This window comes from Schistocerca serialis, chromosome 6, assembly GCF_023864345.2.
Source record: "Schistocerca serialis cubense isolate TAMUIC-IGC-003099 chromosome 6, iqSchSeri2.2, whole genome shotgun sequence".
NCBI lineage: Eukaryota > Metazoa > Arthropoda > Insecta > Orthoptera > Acrididae > Schistocerca > Schistocerca serialis.
In genome coordinates this window covers 100,649,033-100,668,376 of record NC_064643.1, presented here as the reverse complement: position 1 = coordinate 100,668,376, position 19,344 = coordinate 100,649,033, and the positions used below count along the sequence as shown (strand labels likewise).

The 19,344-nt window shown below is 38.8% G+C and overlaps 1 protein-coding gene across 1 annotated transcript in view; it reads left to right on the top strand.

Moving 5' to 3' along the window:
• The window catches only part of LOC126484407 (polynucleotide 5'-hydroxyl-kinase NOL9), a 72,056-nt gene extending 59,472 nt beyond the window's left edge, over positions 1–12,584 (top strand). The window contains exons 7-8 of the mRNA XM_050107908.1: positions 9,877–10,064; positions 12,290–12,584. Of these exons, the coding sequence (XP_049963865.1) occupies positions 9,877–10,064; positions 12,290–12,543 (442 nt within the window). The 3' untranslated portion in view covers positions 12,544–12,584. The remainder of the gene's footprint in view (positions 1–9,876; positions 10,065–12,289) is intronic.
• Positions 12,585–19,344: the final 6,760 nt, after the last annotated feature.

Genomic DNA, 19,344 nt, shown 5'->3' with positions numbered 1-19,344 from the left:
GTTGAGAAACATTGCTCTGCAGTATATCTCAATAAACAAGAGTGCCAAAATACAATAAACAAGAGTGACAAAGTACTACATGAGTCATTTAGTCCTCCCACACTGCACAGTTTCACCGAACTCCAGAAGATAAAGCAATTTGTTTATCCTACATTTTTCTGTTTCTCTTTTTTCTCCATTTTCTTTTTTTCATTTTATTTCTGTTTATTATTCTTTAATGAATTTTTCTTTGTAGATTGTTTTCCTCTTCTAATCTAGTTTTACATTTTACGCTACCCATAACTTCTGTCATGTCTAAACAGTAGCTGCACACTATTTACTAATGCGCTATACTTGACACATTCCCTGTTTGACGCCTGCATACACAAGGCAAGCTACCTGTTGTGTATATATAGGGGGACATCTTCAGTGTTTCAACACTACAGGAGAAGTTGATACGTATGCAACTCATTGAAATGTTGCAGCTTCTCAGCACTGCCAGCTAACTGAAAACACGAGAATAGGAGAGGACATACATTTATTATTGTTCAGGTCAAAAACATGTCCTGACAATTAGAAATGAAAAAAAGGAGGAATGCGAGACTTAGAATTGATATCAGAAAATGACAGAATGTGTTGGTGGAGACAGACTGGAGAGGTGACAGGCAAACAGAAAAAGAAATGCTCCAGGAAAACACCCATGTAAAGGAATGATGTAAATACATGCATAGTCTCTAGTATATATTTGTGTGCTTTCTGTGTTTTCATTGTAATAATGTCAGTTCCGTATTATTATTGATCTGTGAGCCACCGGATTGTAATCATAAATTACATTAAAGATTAAATAAACAGCTATTATTACTAAAGATCAGCAAGTATTTGTAAGACTGTACAGGTAACACATATAAATGTGCTTCACATATAAATGTGCTTAAAATAAAAGTGGCAGAAATGAAATCCTGTTCTAAATATGTTGTTATGATCAACAGTATGAAGACTGGCTTTGCTGCAGCTCTCCATACTAGCCTATTCTGCCCCAAGCCTCTTCATCTCTGCATAACTACTGCAACATACATCCATTTTAACGTGATTGCTTTACTCAACCCTTGGTCTCCCTCTACAAAGTTTATCTCCCACACTTACTTCCATTACCAAACTGACAATTCCTTGGTCCTTCAGGATGTATCCTATCCACAGATCCCTACTTTTAGTCAGGTTGTGCTATTAAGTCCTTCCAGTACTTCATTAGACCCATCTAATCTCCAGCATTCTTCTACATCTACATATATACTGCATAAGCCACCATAAGGCACATGGCAGAGGGTACTTCATACCAGTATTAGCCATTTCTTTTCCTGTTCCGCTTACAAATGGAGCAATGGGAAAATGGTTGTCTATGTGCCTCCATACAAGCCCTAACTTCTCTCATCTTATCTTTGTGATCCTTAAGCAAAATGTATGTTGGTGGCAGTAGAATCATTGTGTAGTCAGCCTCAAATACATTTTCTGCTTTTCTCAATAGTGCCTCACAAGAAAAACATTGTCTTCCCTCCAGAGATTCCTATTTTAGTTCACAAAGCATCTCTAGCAGCACACCTTTGAAATGCTTCAATGTCTTCCGTTAACCTGTCTGGTGGGAATCCCACATACTTGAGCACTACTCTAGAATGGGTCGCAATAGTGTTCTATACGCAGTCTCCTGTGAAGGTGAGCTACACTGTCTTAAAATTCTCCCAATAAACCGAAGTTCGCCATTCACTTTCTCTGCTGCCGTGCTTGTTCCATTTCATATTGCTTTGCAACATTATGCCTAGGTATTTAATCAACATGACTGTGCAACAGGATACTACTAATGCTGTATTCAAATGTTACAGGATTGTCTTTCCTACTCATCTGCTTTAACTTACTTTTTTTTTCATTACTCCCAGTATACACACAGAAATGGAAGAAGTGATGAACAAAGTTCTGAAAAGTATCATTGACTGGTTTTTGGAATGGTCTCATCCTGAATTTCACAAAGACACATATATTCAGTTCTGCACCTCTAGGGGTATTGCACCAGTGATAAGTGTAACTTCGAAATTCTTAGGTGTCCATGTTAATGAAAATTTAAATTGGAAAAAACACATTTTGGAGCTCCTAAAACAACTTAGTTCAGCCACATTTGCACTTAGAATCATAACAAATTTTGGAGAGAGAGAAATCAGCAAGTTGACATATTTTGCTTATTTTCATTCAGTAATGTCATATGGAATAATGTTCTGGGGTAACTCATCTTTAAGAAAGAAGGTCTTCATTGCCCAAAGACATGCTGTAAGGATAATATGTGGTGCTCACCCGCAATCATCTTGTAGACATCTGTTTAAGGAGTTAGGCATTCTTGACTACTGCTTCACAGTATATTTATTCCCTCATGAAGTTTGTTGCAAATAATCCACTACAGTTCAAAAGGAACAGTAACGTACATAATTAGATTACTAGAGGAAAAAATGACATTCAATACTCAACATTAAGATTGTCTTTAGAAAAGAAAGGGGTGCACAATGATGCAACAAAAATTTTTGACCACTTATCCAGTGATATAAAATATCTAACAGGCAGAAAGGTAATTTTTGAAAATAAATTGATAAAGTTTCTCCTTGTCAACTCCTTCTATTCTGTAGAAGAATTTCTGTGTTTGTAGTGTGTAAAAGGTAGGAATTGCTGACTCAATCTGTACTTCTTGTTTTCATGTCGGGGAGGGGGAGGGGGAGGGGGAATTAATAATAATAATAATAATAATAATAATAATAATAATGTGGTAATGTTTGGAGTCCAGATAGATGTACAAATTAATTTGCAATATGAATCTAAAATGACTCTTTCCACATCATGATAATTTATTGTGCAAAATGATCCATGGAACATGAAAGTAACTAACTAGCTAGCTACCATTCATTACATGAGCTAGAAATTGTATCCAGTAAGTCACCTTGTCTCCCCCTACACTCACTTAACGATGACATCTTCCTCTATACCACAGCATCATCAACAAACAGCTGCAGATTGCTGCTCGCTTTGTCTGTTAGATCATTTATGTATAGAGAGAATATGAGCAGTTGTACTACCACACTTTTCTTGGGCACTCCTGATATACCCTTGTCTCTGGTGAACATTTGTCGCCAAGGCGAATGTACCAGGTTCTATTACTTCTTAAGTCTTTGAGCCATTCACATATCAGGGAGCCTAATTCTTCATTAACAATCTGCAGTGGGGCACCATAACAAATGTTTTCTGGAAATCGAGGACTGTGGAATCTACCTGTTGCCATCTATCGTAATTCGCAGAATATCATGAGAGAAAAGGGCAAGCTGCGTGTTGTACAAACAATGCTTTCTAAATCCATGCTGATTTGTGAATAGAAACCTTTCTTTCTCTAGAAAATTTATTATATGCAAACTGAGAATATGTCCAAGAATTCTGCAGCAAACCTATATTAAGGAAATTAGTCTGTAATTATGCGGGTCCGTTATTTTGCTCTTCTTGTATAGGGGAGTCACCCGGGCAAGAGATTTGCAGTAGATGCAACCTAAGTAAGGAGCCAGTACCATAGAGTACTCTCTGTTAAACCAAATTGGGATTCTATCCAGACTTGGCAGCTTAATTGTTTTCAAGTCTTTCAGTTGCTTCTCAACGTAAGGGATGCTTATTTCTATGTTATCTGTATTGGAGTCCATGCGACAGTCGAACAATGGTATTTTTGTATGATGCTTATATGTAAATGTTTTCGTAAATGTGAAATTTAGAACTTCAGGTTTCCTTTTGCTTTCTTCTATTACCACATCAGACTGGTTGTCAAGTGACTGGACAGAGTCCTTTGATTGCTAAGATATGAGTGTGGAAGTTGTATGTTTTGCCCATTGATCTTCTTACAGGTGTACAAATTTGTACTAACTTTTGCCTGTTGACATTTATGTGCTCTTTTTTTAAATGAAAATGCAACAATCTCTACTTCTTCAATTTTTCTGAATTTTATTATTAAACCACAATCGGTCTTTACTAGTAGACATTGCCATTATGATGATATCATGATCACTAGTCCCTGTCTCTATACTGACACTTTTGGCAAGGTCAGGCCGGTTTGCAGTTACAAGATGTAAAATATTTCCATTGTGTGTGAGCTGTTGAACTAGCTGCTCAAGACAGTTTTCGGAAAACATATTCAAAAGTACTTCATAAGTCTGGCTGTCTGCAACACCTGCAGTGAATCCATAGACATCCCAGTCTATGCTTGGATAGATTAAATTCACCTCCAATTTAATATTACACAATCTGGGTAGCTCTACACTACTGTACATAGACTTTCTTTGAATGATTCTACAGTTGGGTGACTGGTAAAAACATCCAATAATTAACTTTAGTTCACCTAGGCCTGTTAATCAATCCAGATGACTTCACAGTCAGATTAAATTTTGACCTTGATAGACACAATGTTTTTGGTGACTACACTGAACACTGTCCCTCCTATGTCATTTCAAATACACACACACACACACACACACACACACACACACACTGCCTTGCTAAATATTTTGGAGCTTCTTACTTCAGGTTTAAGACAGCTTTTGTTCCAAGAATAACTTGAATGTGACTATGTTCCTAGATGTAAAGTAACCGAGCAAGATGGCGCAGTGGTTAGCACACTGGTCTCACATCCGGGAGGATGACAGTTCAATCCCACGTCTGGCCATCCTAACTAGGTTTTCCGTGATTCCCCTAAATCACTTCAGGCAAATGCTGGGATGGTTCCTTTGACAGGGCATGGCAGACTTCCTTCTCCATCCTTCCCTAACCTGATGAGACCGATGACCTCGCTGTTTGGTCTCTTCTCCCCAAATCAACTCAACCCCAACCCTAGATGTAAAGTAAATTCAGGAACTTTGATATAAATGCACAACAATTTACAAGGTACGCTCCATAAGTAATGCGACCAAATTCATAAAAAATAATTTATTTAATATATTCAAAAATTTTCAAAATAGCACCATCTTGCGGCGATACGTTTCTGGAGGCGGTGTTTCCATGCCTGGAAGGCATCCTGGAATGCCTTTTCCGGAATGTCCTTTAGAGCTGATGTAACATGCGCCTGGATGCTTTCAGTCCTGTCCCAATGTTTTCCTTTCATGACTCCTTCTAACCGAGGAAACAAAAAAATGTCAGCGGGAGCCAGTTCAGTACCGTAGGGAGGCTGGGGAACCAATGGTGTCTTGGTCCTGGCCAGGAAGCCGTTGACAGTGAAGGCGCTGTGACTCAGCGCATTGTCTTGGTGAACTTTCCACGTGTCCTTGATGTCACTTCAGCAGTGCGAGACCCTCATTTTCAGTCTTTTGAGCACTTCCAAGTAGAAAGCTGTGTTCAATGTAGTTCCGGTAGGTACGAATTCATGGTGGACAATGCCTCTGACGTCAAAGAAGACAATGAGCATGGTTTTGATCCTGGACTTGTTCATGCGTGCCTTCTTGGGACGGGGTGATGATGGGGTGTGCCATTCTGAACTCTGCCTTTTTGTCTCAGGGTCATACTCAAAAATCCATGACTCATCACCAGTCATACCTGAGTTTAAAAAGTGCGGATCATTTTCAGACATTTCCAACATTTCTCGGCACCGAAGCACTCACATGTGCTCGTGTTCGTTGGTCAACACTTTTGGGACGAGTTTGGCACACACCTTTCTCATGTTCAAATCTTCAGTCACAATGCGGAAAACAGCACAAACTCTAAACATGCCAAAAACAACTATCAATTGGAGGCTCAGCCGTCTGGCAGAGTTCAAACAGTCGCCCACACGCATCACATTTTCGTCAACTCTTGTGGTTGATGGCCGTCCACTGCGGGGTTCGTTGGTGATCTCCTCTCAGCCCTTCATGAACCACTTGTGCCATCGGAAAACTTGTGATTTGGACAAGCAATCATTCTCAAAGGCATGCTGAAATAATGGAAACATTTTGGTGGCGGCCTTCCCAAGTTTAACGCAAAATTTAAAGCATACTGTTGCTCTACAGAATGATCCATTGTGCCGTGTTACATAAACTCAAAACGGGGTTGACGGAAATGCATGTCCTGACACTCCTGCAGCTCGCAGCTGAATGAGACAAAGAGTGTTTTGAAGCTAACACCCCCATCCACTTAGCCCAGCCGGTTACAACTCTGTGGTGTACTGTTGCATCAGAAAAAAATTGGTCGCATTACTTACGGAACGCACTCTGTACTGTCAAAATTTTGACAGTTGAAGGGTCTTCACTTCATATGGGATTTGATTTCACTCTCTGCGTATCAGCTGGAGAGTGTTCATCAGAGGACCTCAAACTAATGCCTAGCCTTTTTTTCCTTTTTAAAAGAAAAAAAAAAGTACGCTCCAAGGGTATTCTGCTACCGAAGTAGCCATTTCCTTCGTGTAGTGTATTCCTGACATGTCAGGGGGAGTTCTACAATTCTCCATCACATAACACAACTCTAGAAATCTTCAGCCAAGGCCATCACAGAATGAATGGAGCCTTTGGTTGAGGCTCTCCACTTCACTCCAAACCAGAGGATGGATGGATGGATGGATGGGATGGATGGATGGATGGATGGATGGAAATGTTTGTATGAGCGCACAACAGGAAGGTCTTTAGTGCCTGCATAAAAACAGATTGAGACGAGTATCAGTAAAATACATGAAACAAGAAGATAAAACAGCACATAAAATGCAGGTACTAAAAGCTGGAAAACAATGAAAGTAACAAAAGTTGGAAAAAAATGGACTTAACTACACAGAAGCATGGAACGAAGTGTTGTGTCAGTAGTAAAACATTAACAACAAAGGAAGAAAGTGGTAGAACACGGTCGATTTGGGGAATGATGCAGCAAATTGTGAGCTCTGTTGGCTTCTTGTGAGCAAGGCCAGCAGCCTCTTGCCAGCCACTTGTATGAACTGAGACTACCTCAGAACCCAAGTGACAGATATCATTGGTGCTGACATGAACCGCAACTTGCAGATGAGTGCACCCTCCACCCTCGGTAGGCACTACCGTTTTAGCAATCACCATTCCCCACCACTTTGTGCTCATTGTCATCAATCTTTGACAGTTCGCCATTTCCTGATCGAATGCCCTTTTTTAAACTACCTATGTTCTAATATATGTATGCCGTCTTAGTTATCTGCAGTTTCAGCAAATGACGCGTTGGCTGTCGACTGAGTTTTACCCTTTATCCATCGTACCTCTATGGGGAAGGACATGTAATTTTTAGTTGTCTCTACAGCATATTGTGTGGACCTTTCTCCAAGAGTAAGCCCACGTTCTTAACTATCTTTCTTTCCATTGATTGGGCTTAACATGCAGTCACTTTTAACTCCTTTTCATATTCATGTTCTAAGGTTCTGACAGTGGTGTGTATGACCTCAGCCACCATCAGTTATTTTACTGCCCAAATGGCAAACCTTGTCTACTGTGCTACATATCCATGCAGTTCAGCTGCTCTTCCATATCCCTTACCATCTCTGACAGAATTACAAACACACACACACACACACACACGCACACACACACACATACCACACTTTCAGGGGTTGTTCAGGGATACTTTCTGAGTTTTTTGGTATAAGGAACTCACATCTCCTGTTTCAGAGCTATTGCATTTATTTTGTTTGGTTTCTTGCTCTAATTAGCTTTGTATCTGTATTGCACTGAAAACAATGCAAACATCAATGGGTATGCGTAGCATGTCTTTTTTCCATTTGCTAATAGCACATGTTGTTGACAACAGTAGTGCCCTCCTTAACTCATTTCCTCAGGTTTGCATTCAGTACTGCTTCTGTCTAGGGTTTTGTTTTCTGGCAGTGTTAGTTGCATGTTAATACTGATACACAGTTGTACTATGGATAGGTTTACAGATGAAGAGTGGGCCTACATGCACCTCGTTTATGGGTTCACTGAATTAAGAGTGGCACAGAGTTAAGCTGTCCCTGCAGTGACATCAATTGCATTAGCTGTACATAGTCGCCTACAAGAAACCAAATCCTGATTTTTTGCTTCCCTAATCCGATGAGACCAATGACTTCGCTCTTTGGTCTCTTCCCCCATTCTGATTTTTATGGTGTACATTTTGGCAGTTATAAATTACAGGCATTTTTCTCTTTTTTTAAGGTATTTTCTGAGGAAAGACATATAACAAGACTAAGAATACTGCTAAATTTTTAGACAATGACCACCTTCAAAGCTAACTACTGCAGAGTACACATACACCTTCACAGATATATTGTACTGGCACGGGAACTTGACTGCTGTGAAGGCATTAGTAAGATCTTCAGCATACTAGGTCAGCAGTCTTCACAGACACGCATTACCTGGGGGAGAGGCAGCAACCACACAGGATAGGAATGTGGCACTGTTGAGCTCATATGCCACAGGCAGGAAGATTTGCGTGTGGCACACAGTGAGATGCTGGGGAGGCACTCACCTTCCCACTTCTTTTTAAGTGGGCATGATTACTAACCAATTGTCCATCTAAATTACTGGGCGCTGCCAAACTGAGGTAAGGAGTAGAGTTGACCACATAATGGCTGAATACAGAACTGAGCACAAGATACTTGACTTCAGTGGCTGCTTCATAACCTGTGCCATCTGGATTCTCCACCTCTTAGATCAGTTTCTCTCTACTACCAAAAATGGTTATTTTCCTTACAACAGGCCCTTCGATTCCATGGTCCTCTTTCTCTCTGTCTCTGCTAGCTGCTGCCCCACACCACTTTTACCCATGTACCCATGCCTACCCCCCCCCCCCCCCCCCCCCTCTCTCTCTCTCTCTTTACTCATTGCACTCCCACAGCTTCCTGTTTGTCAACTTCATCTTCCTCTGTTCTGTCTCCCCCTCGCAAGTCCTCACCTCCACCTCACGTGCCACATTACTTTCCTGTGTCCTTGCTGTTTCTCTCTCTCCCTCCACGAACCCACTCCATCTGGTACAACCCATGACCTCAGTTGAGCTGAGCACAATATAGGGAGCTGGAATAATGTTACATGCAGAGGTGTGTGTGTGTGAGAGAGTGTGTGTATATGTGTGTGTGTGTGTGTGTGTGAGAGAGAGAGAGAGAGAGAGAGAGAGAGAGAGAGAGATGGAGATGGAGATGTACTAGATAGCTTTGTGGAATTCCATCTGAAAGCTTACCAACATTTTTAGTCTTGTTTATGTTTCTATCAACCGCTCAATGTCTCCACAATATTCCTTTCCTTATTTGTATTCCACTAAGGACTTTCTAATACTACATTTAGCACTATATTTAGGTGCAAGTGGCAATTATGTTGCAAGATAGTTATATCTAATTAATATGAACCTGTGCTTTGCAGTTAAGATAAGAACAGGCCATAAGTAATAGTTTGATAACAAAACTTTAGAACCAGAATATTGTAGACATAAATCAAATTTTAAAGTACATTGAAGAATGTTATATGATGATCTATTTTGCTGAAATACCATGGAGAATTAGTGCAGCAGAATCACTTACTAGTTCTGAAACCAGAGGATTCTTTTTCTAGAGTTAGAAAAGAAATGCTGAAAATCTCAACAAGGAGAATGCTGCATTTCATGACATACTTCCAGAAAGACAAAATCATATAGAACAGAACCTCTAACAGAAAATTCAAACACTAAGAAGTTAATTCCGAGCTGGTGTAAAGATGATAGTTAACCACATCAAAACCCGAAAGATAGAAAACTATATTCCATGATAAGCATCATTGTTACAAGATTCTGAATTCCTTTTCTTTTTTCATGTTACCTAACTGTTACCTTGTAATTATACAATGTGTGAATTTTCATTTACATAACATTTTCAGTAGCACCATTATTGTTTTTATAGCAATATCTTTATTTTTTCAGGTGCAGCTTTAAAGATCTGAAACTGTGTGTTACTCATGAAACAATAAACCCAAACTCAGTATTAAGTGTTATGAATGGCAGTTTTGTTGCACTCTGTATGTGTGAGAAAGGGGAAATGCTGCAGCCAAGTGATCGAAATCTTCCGTGTATACTGCTGCATGCTCCTGTTTGTCAGTGCTTGGGTTTTGGTGAGTTTTGTCCTTATGCTTGTTTTTAATACTGGATACAACCTCATATTTACTGAGAAAGTAAATTTAGCATCTTTTAGAACAGTAAAGTACCCAGCATGTGTATTTTTGTCTCTAATTACATAAAATAATGTCAAAGAAAAGGGAAAACCACTTATTAGTTTCCAAAAATGTTAATGCTCTAGTAAAAACCATATGACAATGCCCAATGCACTATGAGGGAGTTAATTTTCTATATAGAAATGTAATGTCAGGAGTGCAATTTTAAAATAGGCTCTCCCAAAAAAATATTCACTATTCAAGTTTTTATAGCTGAACTGCCATGATTTTTGTATAATAATTATAGTGAATGCCAAGAGCAGAAGGATGTGTGCAATTGTCCCATATGTTCTATTCACAGAAAGTGAAACTAACACTTCTATTCTTTACTTTGAGTAAGAGATCCTTCTTCTTTATTACGATGAGTACATTATACCACTTGTTACTGGCACATGGGGTGAAAATCTAATAAAACAATCGGAGTCCACCTTTTGGTTATCCTGACCACAATCACTAAGATCAGTGCAGGCAAAAAAGGAAACAAACGAGAACAGAATCAAGTCAAGTAATTTAAAATTTTTCAGTGCATATTTTCAGCAGAAAAAATCAGGAGAGCTTTCATAAACGGGACTGCAATTTTGCCACTTTTGACAGGAGAAGATATGCAGCCCAGAAGAGTGATCAAAAGTGAGCTTTATCTTCCAATTTAATTCGCTCTTCATTGAAAACAAAAGACTCATTAACAGTACAATGTTTCCATATTTACTGAATTGAACTGACTTCATCACTACTTCAAACAATATTTTGTTACAGAGTATCACTTATTTTTCATGGAACAGTACATCTTGTAGGATGTGTCAGTTAGAAATAAAATGCAATCGGGTCATCATGGGCTGTCTATTAGTAGAGAATGTTTTCAAGTGTGAATAATTACAATGGTAATCTCTTTGTGATAAACAACTACTCTGCTCAAACAATGAAGCTATATGTCTTACATCCCCCCCCCCCCCCCCCCCCCACGCCCTCAGAGAGAGAGAGAGAGAGAAGGACAATGATGTCCTTGAATACATGCTGCATCACATGAAATGGGGGATATGTGGATATTTATCTTAATTGAGAGGTTGTTGGAAGTCATTAAGTCTCAAATAATGCATGAATACAGTCCGGGCATTGCTTGGCCTCGATTACCCTCCCTCAAGACAAACACAAAGTTTCTGATTGTAATACTTGTCTTAATATGTTGAACTTTTAACATAAGATTATACCTCTTGATGAGTAGATTATAACATCATTTAAAATTTTCAAATTCAGTCAGTAATTTCACGAAGTATTGAAAATCAAAGTTTTGTTGTCGCTGGAAGCCTTTATATAATAGGCACCCTACTACTGACACCTGATTCCATGGTAACAATTTAGTAGTATGAAAACTTGTAAAATATCTCTGAACAACCTTCAGAGTGTTGTCAGTGGATTTCAGGTTCATCCTGTATACTCACCTGTGTACTAATGCAAGTTGGATAATTACCTTGTTTCGCAAGTGCTCTTTAATTGAAAGTGAGTCAAAAGCTTTTTCCAAATCTATGAACTCCAGACCATGTAGTAATTCATATTCATTGCTCTATTCAATAATTACATTTATGAACTGCAAATGATCGAATATGATATACCTATCCACTTCTAAAGCCAATTGGTGCCTTTAAGTGATTAATCTTTTTCTCTCCTGTATGGCTGGTGATAATGTTAACAAATGAAATGTGACATCAGTGTTAAGTTTCTGATTTACCTTCTTTATACTGTTATTGTTTTATATAATTTTTCTAATTATATTGTCATTGTATCTTCCCACAATTCCGAATACTTTTGTTTGCTTGAGCACATTTGTTAATGTTCCTGTTATTATTTATGCAAAACTAATACTTTTAGCTCAATTTATCCTTTCCTAAATCAATTTTCTGTTTGTTTCCTTCTGGAAAAAATGTGCTAAGTATCTTGTCATTTTTGCCCAAACTCTAGCAATGTATAAACTTTGCTGTTCCCAATATCTTACTGAAAGGCCCTGCTGTAGGACTGTTCTTTGCATTTTGTTGTACTTCTGCATAACATCTCCCATTATCATCTTGTAGTAGGACATATCAATTTGAGAAGTACTTTTGTTTCATTAATTTTTTTAATATATATTTTTTAAGGTATTATTCGTGGAGTGGATATGCAAGAAAGACAGCTCTACGTGATTTCACCGCTACCTGAAAGTGAGATCCAGAAAGTCAACTGCCTGGTAATGGGAACAGTACAGTTACCTTCAAGTGTCCTGCTTAGGGAAGCCACTTGTGGCATTGTTGGTCATATCCCATACACTGTCATTGGACCAGGCCAACCCACAGGCAGGCTTTCACAAAAATCATCTTACCATTTGCTGTTGTCATCTGCAGTTGAACTGTAATGTTATGGAAATAAAACTGCAAAGGTGTAAAATGGTTCAGATACTGTGGCAGCTTTAATACATCTTCTAATCATTGTTTTGTATTTTTGTAACAAGACCTGAATATTGCACTTACTAGACTTTCATGTCTTTCCTAATTTTGCAGTGACATTAAGTTAGTGTTTTACTTAGCTTGTCAGACAAATTGCTGTTGCAAAATACTTACCATGTGCCACTGTTTATGGAACAAACCGTCTGCAATACAAATTGTTTTATCATAAGGTAAAAGGGGCAAATTAAAAATATGGCATTTGAATAATGTTTGTTAATGTTATCTACCTGCAAACCATATACATTTGTTTCCAAATAGTTTTAGTTTAAAATGTACACAGTGATATTTCAGACTCTGAAAGTATACTGATTTTAACATTTTTTATCACACTATAGTGATACCTCTAATTCCTTTGAGTTTGTATAAACTGGCTGTGTTTCAGACTGCCTCCTGCTTTGCATGTAACACAATGCAAAGAAAGTAGTAGTAATGGACACTTCCAAATAATTATATGATGATGATGATATCAAACATCATCATTTTAAAAAAGAGAAGGGTTTTAGTGGCCATATAATGAGCGAAACATAAAGAGGAAATATTTACTTTTAATTGTTGTAATTGGTTGTCTTCATTATATGCTGTAATCTACTGTGAATAATATGTTACAGCAATCAGGAAGACACAAATATACTAATGAGCAAGGTGGTGCACTGATTATTATTGAACTTTTGAAAAGAATATTTTCCCTAAAACTGTTAGGGAAAATACAATGGGATGATTCATTTGAAAAGGCCACAGCCAATTTTGTTCTTCACTTTTATGCATTCCAAGATAGTGTTTTGTGTAGTCTTTGTTGTCAATAGAATTTCAAATTCTGATTCCCCCCCTCCACACACACCTTTTTTACTGTCTACTTGAGTAAGGGGTCTCTACACACCTGTACATTCTGTGGATAGATACCAAAAAGTGTTAAATAAATCAAAACCTGAAAATGGATGCATAGGCTCAAGAATACCATTATGTACAATTTAAAACAAAAGTTTTTGAGTTTTAAGATTGAATTTATATGCATCTTCTTTAATTGTACTTAAATGATTGTAACATGTAGTCAATTCTGAGCCTTTCACTGTTAGAACTAAAAGGGTCAGCTTTTGTCTACAGACAGCATGAAAGTGAAAAAGTAAAGAGAACAGGGAAAATTTTTTGATGCATTATTCAGTAAAGTACAGTGAAGTGGTCATAATCTTGGAGATTGATTTCAACACCACAGTGCTTTACTAGGTATGGTCCTGTTCTAGGCTGTATGTCCTGACTTCAACTGACCTTTTAGCTGAGCTAACCAGTCAGTGAACAATGAACCAGAGTGCCACTCCAACATTTTCAAACTTCAAGTGTATGTTACCAACAAGAGTTGGACATGCAGACAAATGAATAATGGGAGGTCTGCAGATTGTGCCAGGAAACACTACACAAACAACTGAAAAATATTTTGCATCTACATATACATTATACTCCCCAAGTCATCAAGTGGTGTGTGGCAGAGGATACTTGTGATATATTCACTAATCCCCCCACAATGAATGGTGCGTAGAAAGAAAGATTGTTAGTAAGCCCTATTATTGGCTCTAATTTGTCAAATGTTCTTATCGCCCTCTGCGCTTGTCCGGATTGTGCAGGAAAATCAGCCACCGGCCCAACAGAACAGGTCTCCCATACTGGCTCAGAAATGTTATTAGCAGTGGGTAGCATCTTGTACCTGTTGCTAAGGCTAAGGAGCCAGTTGTGCGGGTGGTTCCCTCTTTCATGAGATGTATGCACAAGGAAGTAATACATTGTCTGACATTTCCCAGAAAATGTTCTCTTGGAATTTCAATAGCAAACTTTTCCATGATGCGGGACGCCTCTCATGTAACAGCTGCACTGGAGTTTGTTGAGCATTCCCCTAACACTCTTGCACTGACTAAACGATCACTTGACACAACATGCCACTCTACATTGGATCTTTTTGCTCATTTCCATCAGTCCTACCTGGTGAGGATTGCATATTGATGACCAATAATTGAGACTTGGTCGAACAAGTTCCTTATGAGCTACTTCCTTTATGGATCAGTTACATTTCCGTAAGTTTCTTCCTCTGAACCTCAGTCTGGTATCTGCTTTTCCTACTATTTGTTTTATGTGGTCATTCCACTAAGGGTCACTCTGGTAGCCACTACTAGATATTTTACAGTAAGTACCGTGTCTAGCAATTTGTCAACAATACTATTCTTGTCCTGTGTATGTGCAATATGTTACATTTATTTATATTCAGGATCAACTGCTGAAGTATGCAACATTTATGAATTCCCTGCAGGTCATTCTTCTGGCGTTGCTACTTTCTTATCGACAACCACATCATCTATGAATAATCTAACCACATCATCTGTGAATAGCCGTAAAGAGCTTCCAACACTTTCTACTCGATCATTTATTTGTATATGTTGTAAATGGTAATGGTCCTATCACACTTTCTTCTGGTATTCCAGAAATTGCCGGCCGCGGTGGTCTAGCGGTTCTAGGCGCTCAGTCCGGAACTGCGTGGCTGCTACTGTCGCAGGTTCGAATCCTGCCTCGGGCATGGATGTGTGTGCTGTCCTTAGGTTAGTTAGGTTTAAGTAGTTCTAAGTTCTAGGGGACTGATGACCACAGATGTTAAGTCCCATAGTGCTCAGAGCCATTCCAGAAATTACCTTTACATCTGTCAATTTTGTTCCTTTAAGAGTGACATGTTGAGTTCTACCTGCAAGGAAGTTTTTCATCCCGTAGCAAATCTAGTGTGATTCTCAATGAGCTCATATTGTTTTCATTAACTGCCAGTGCAGGTCAGTGTCAAATGAATTTTTGAAGTCAAGGAACAAAGCATCAACCTGAGTACTGTTGTCTGCAGGAGGAAAAGAGTGAGCTGAATTTTGCAATATTTCTGTTTGTTGAATCCACATTGATATTTCTAGAGGAGATTTTAATTTTCCTAAAAGTCCTAATTCTTGAGAGTAAAATGTTCCATAATTCTACAACCAATTGATATCAACAATATAGGCCTGTAATTACGTACTTGTGCCCTATGACCCTCCTTGTAAACAGTAATGATCTGTGGTTTTTTTCTAGTCACTTAAGTACGCTTTGTTGCTCCAGCACTTTATGACAGACTGCAGCTAGAAGAGGAGCAACTTCTTTTGGACAATCTTTTTAGGGCCTTATAGGTATCCCATCTGCTCCACGTACCTTCACTACTAAGCGATTATAGTTGATTTCCTGTTCTGTGATTAGTTATCTTAGTATCTGCCATTTCAACATTTGTACAATGATAGAAAGGAGGGATCATGTTATGATCTTTCACGGTGAAACAATTTTGAAAGACTGAATTCAGTATTTCGGCCTTCTCTCTGTTATCTTGGGATTTTGAATCGCTTACTGGTTTTACATAAGGCCAATACCTCTTAGGAGTTTTACTCTAATTGGTTGAAAAACTTTTACTTTCAAAGTCATTGAACTCTTCTCTCATTGCTCTCTTTAAGCTTCTTTTCATTTCATTCACCTTTTGTTTGTCAGCTAGGTTTTCGCTTCTGTTGAATCTGTGATGGCATTCTCTTTGTTTACGTAACAGTTTTCTCATAAGGCTATTTAACCACGATAGGTTTTTCCCATCCCTTAAGGCCTTGCTTGGAACATATTTGTTTAAGACATATTGAATGATGCTTTTGAATTTATTTTCCATTTGTGCTCCACATATTTGTCCTCATCACTGAATATTTGATGCTGACTACTCAGATAATCTGCAATTTTATCTTGTCACTCTTGCTGAGCAAAACTACCTTCCAATCTTTCTTAACATTCCTTATAAAACCTATAGTCATAGTTGCTGCCACAGCCTTATGGTCACTGATTCCTTCCTCTACATTAAATGATTCGATAAGTTCAGATCTGTTTGTTGCTAGGAGGTCTAAGACATTACCTTCATGAGTTGGTTCTCTGTCTGCTCAGTCATTTTCAGAAAAGACATTCAGAATAGTGTCAAATGAATCCCCATGTCTGGCACCAGTTTTGATAGCATGACTTTCCCAGTCTACTCCTGGCAAGTTGAAGTCACCTCCTGTTACAGCAACATGATTATGAAAATTATTAACAACATTCTGCAAGTTCAGTCTGAAGCACTCTACCACGACGACTCCTGACCCAAGTGGTTTATAAAATCATCCAATTACCATTTTTGACCAACCTTTGATGCTTACCTTCCAACTAGGTTAATTCGCATTTGGAATCCGTGATAAACTCACTAGATATTATCTAGTTCTTTACTGCAATAAATAAAAGGTGAGTAACCTATCCTTATGATAAATATTCTAATTTAAACTTAGGATTTAGTAGCTATTCACTTCTGGTTTCTACCAATTTTCTGTTCCTAATACTGTCTGGACATTACAATCTTCAATAAGTGATATTAATTCTGGGAGTTTTCCTGGGATGCTCCTACAGTTTACTAATATCATGTTAAGCTTTTCTACATCCAGTTTGTGAGAACGAGCATCCTCTGAGAACATTGTGGCTGTTGTAACTTCGATTTTGGCTGGCAATTCATCTCTGATCCCAAGGTGAGTTTGTCTAACCTAAAAAACCCAATGTGCACAGCACACTTACTCCACTACCCTAGCAGCGGATTCCTGTGTGTAGTGGACACCTGACCAATTAAGGAGAACCATACAATTCTCCACCCGATATCAGATATCGAGAAATTCACATCCAGTACCATCACAAGAGTTGTCTGAACCACAGGTTTAGAACTCCCACTGTGCTCCAAACCAGAGGTTTATGATCGACTCTGGGTACAATGCTACAAGTAGTAAGCTTAGCCTGCACCCCATGTGGTGATGCTAGTTGCCTCCACCAAATCAGCCATCCGCCGAAGGGAGCCGAGGATGGCCTTAGAACCCGAGTGACAGGCATCATTCATGCCAGCATATGCCACTATTTGCAGACAGCCGCCAGCTGGGCTTCCTCCATGTCACAAATGAGGCAACCCCCCTCCCAAACATACCAAGTGCACATTAGCATTCTTTTCTACCCTGCATGCTATTTCTGAGGAGCTCCACTACCTGCTTAACATTGGGGCTCCCGATGACTAGCATACCCACACTCTTCACTTGACTGGATAGGAAAATTGGCTGCTGACCCTATAGGAGAGGTTCCCCTACTGGCTCAGAAGTATTATCAGCACGGGGTAGCCCTTCATACCTGTCAATAAGGTGTAAGGAGCCAGTGTGTGGCCCATCCCCTCTTTCACCTTCTACCCAGTGACATGCAAACCCACCATTGTTCGCCACTCACTTGAATGAGGATGGATCAGTCTGGTGTTGTGTTTCAGAAGATGCAGCAACAAGGAGATCACCAGTAGATTCCAACAGCACTTAAGATGTTGCAGGTCTCATCTGATGTTGCCACAGCTTTGAGCAGCAGCCAGAATCCTGTTGACCATGGCCAACGCAGCTTCCAGCTGTTTATGGACAGCAGCCATTCCCCTTGTGTCTGGCCACAACAAGCACAGACCATAACCATATTGTACTGTGTATAAACTGATATAAGATCTCAACAAATGCAAAAAAGGCAGTCAGGAGTAATTTAGAAAGTACCAACAGACCCCCACAAAAGTGAAAATTACCCTACTATGCTACTGATGTTGGAATATAAGCAAAATTTAACAAGGAGAATAAAGAAACAATAAAATCTGCTGTACAGGGTTCCCACTATAGCCAGAGACAGCAAGGACTGCACACGTTTAAAGCAAAAATAAATTTCTCTACTGAAAATGGTTGTATCGACTTTTACTAGAAACTCTGCTTACACAAAAGCTTCAACAGGAAATAAATACGCAGACTCCAATGCACTGATCTAAGCTACATGCTTTGTACTAACATGAGATTTAAATGTACTTAAATTAAATCTCAGAAAATTAGATGAGGCTCTAAGATTTACAGAAAAACAAAAACTTAAGAGTGGTCTGGTAAACACTAGTTTTACACAGTAACATACAAAAACAAAAACTAAATACTTAGTACTTAGTACTTTGTATCAGACAACTGCTACTGGTATTGGCACGTTCTGTCTGCTCACGTCTGCCACGGTAGACGTTTACCACTACAACCATTAAAAGCACAGAATCCTGGTAGAGAAAGCAATCACTGAGAAAGTCAGTTGGGACTTCAACTCAGTGATTTATGCTGGATTCAGCTATTTTTATTTCATAGTGGATTTGCACTTGGTGCTGTCTGCAACTTACGATGCAACGTATGGGCATGATTAGATCCACTGCAGTATGTTGCAACACTTCATAAAGAATACCTAGTTATCCTCATCCACCTTTTTAACACAATATGGAAAGCAAAAAAATTGCCTGATTGATAGATAAAACAGTTCTACCCTCCCTTCTGACATGACAGAAAGACTGAATGATTATCACAATATTGCACTCCTAAGCCATGTGAGAAAGAATTTTGTTGGCCTTATGCTCGACAGTCATATTTGTTGTACTTACAGAAATTAGAGTTTCAGTGGTCATTATTCCAAACTTGAACACCTACTGCTGGATACATCTATACTACAAGCTTATCGATGCAGGAATCATTTATTTAACTTATTTCTTATCTTGAGAAGGTATAAAGTATTGACCAGGGACGTAAATCCTTAAGACAAAGTGAATAGGTCGTTGTGTACTCCTCTCCTTTCTTTAAAATAATTGT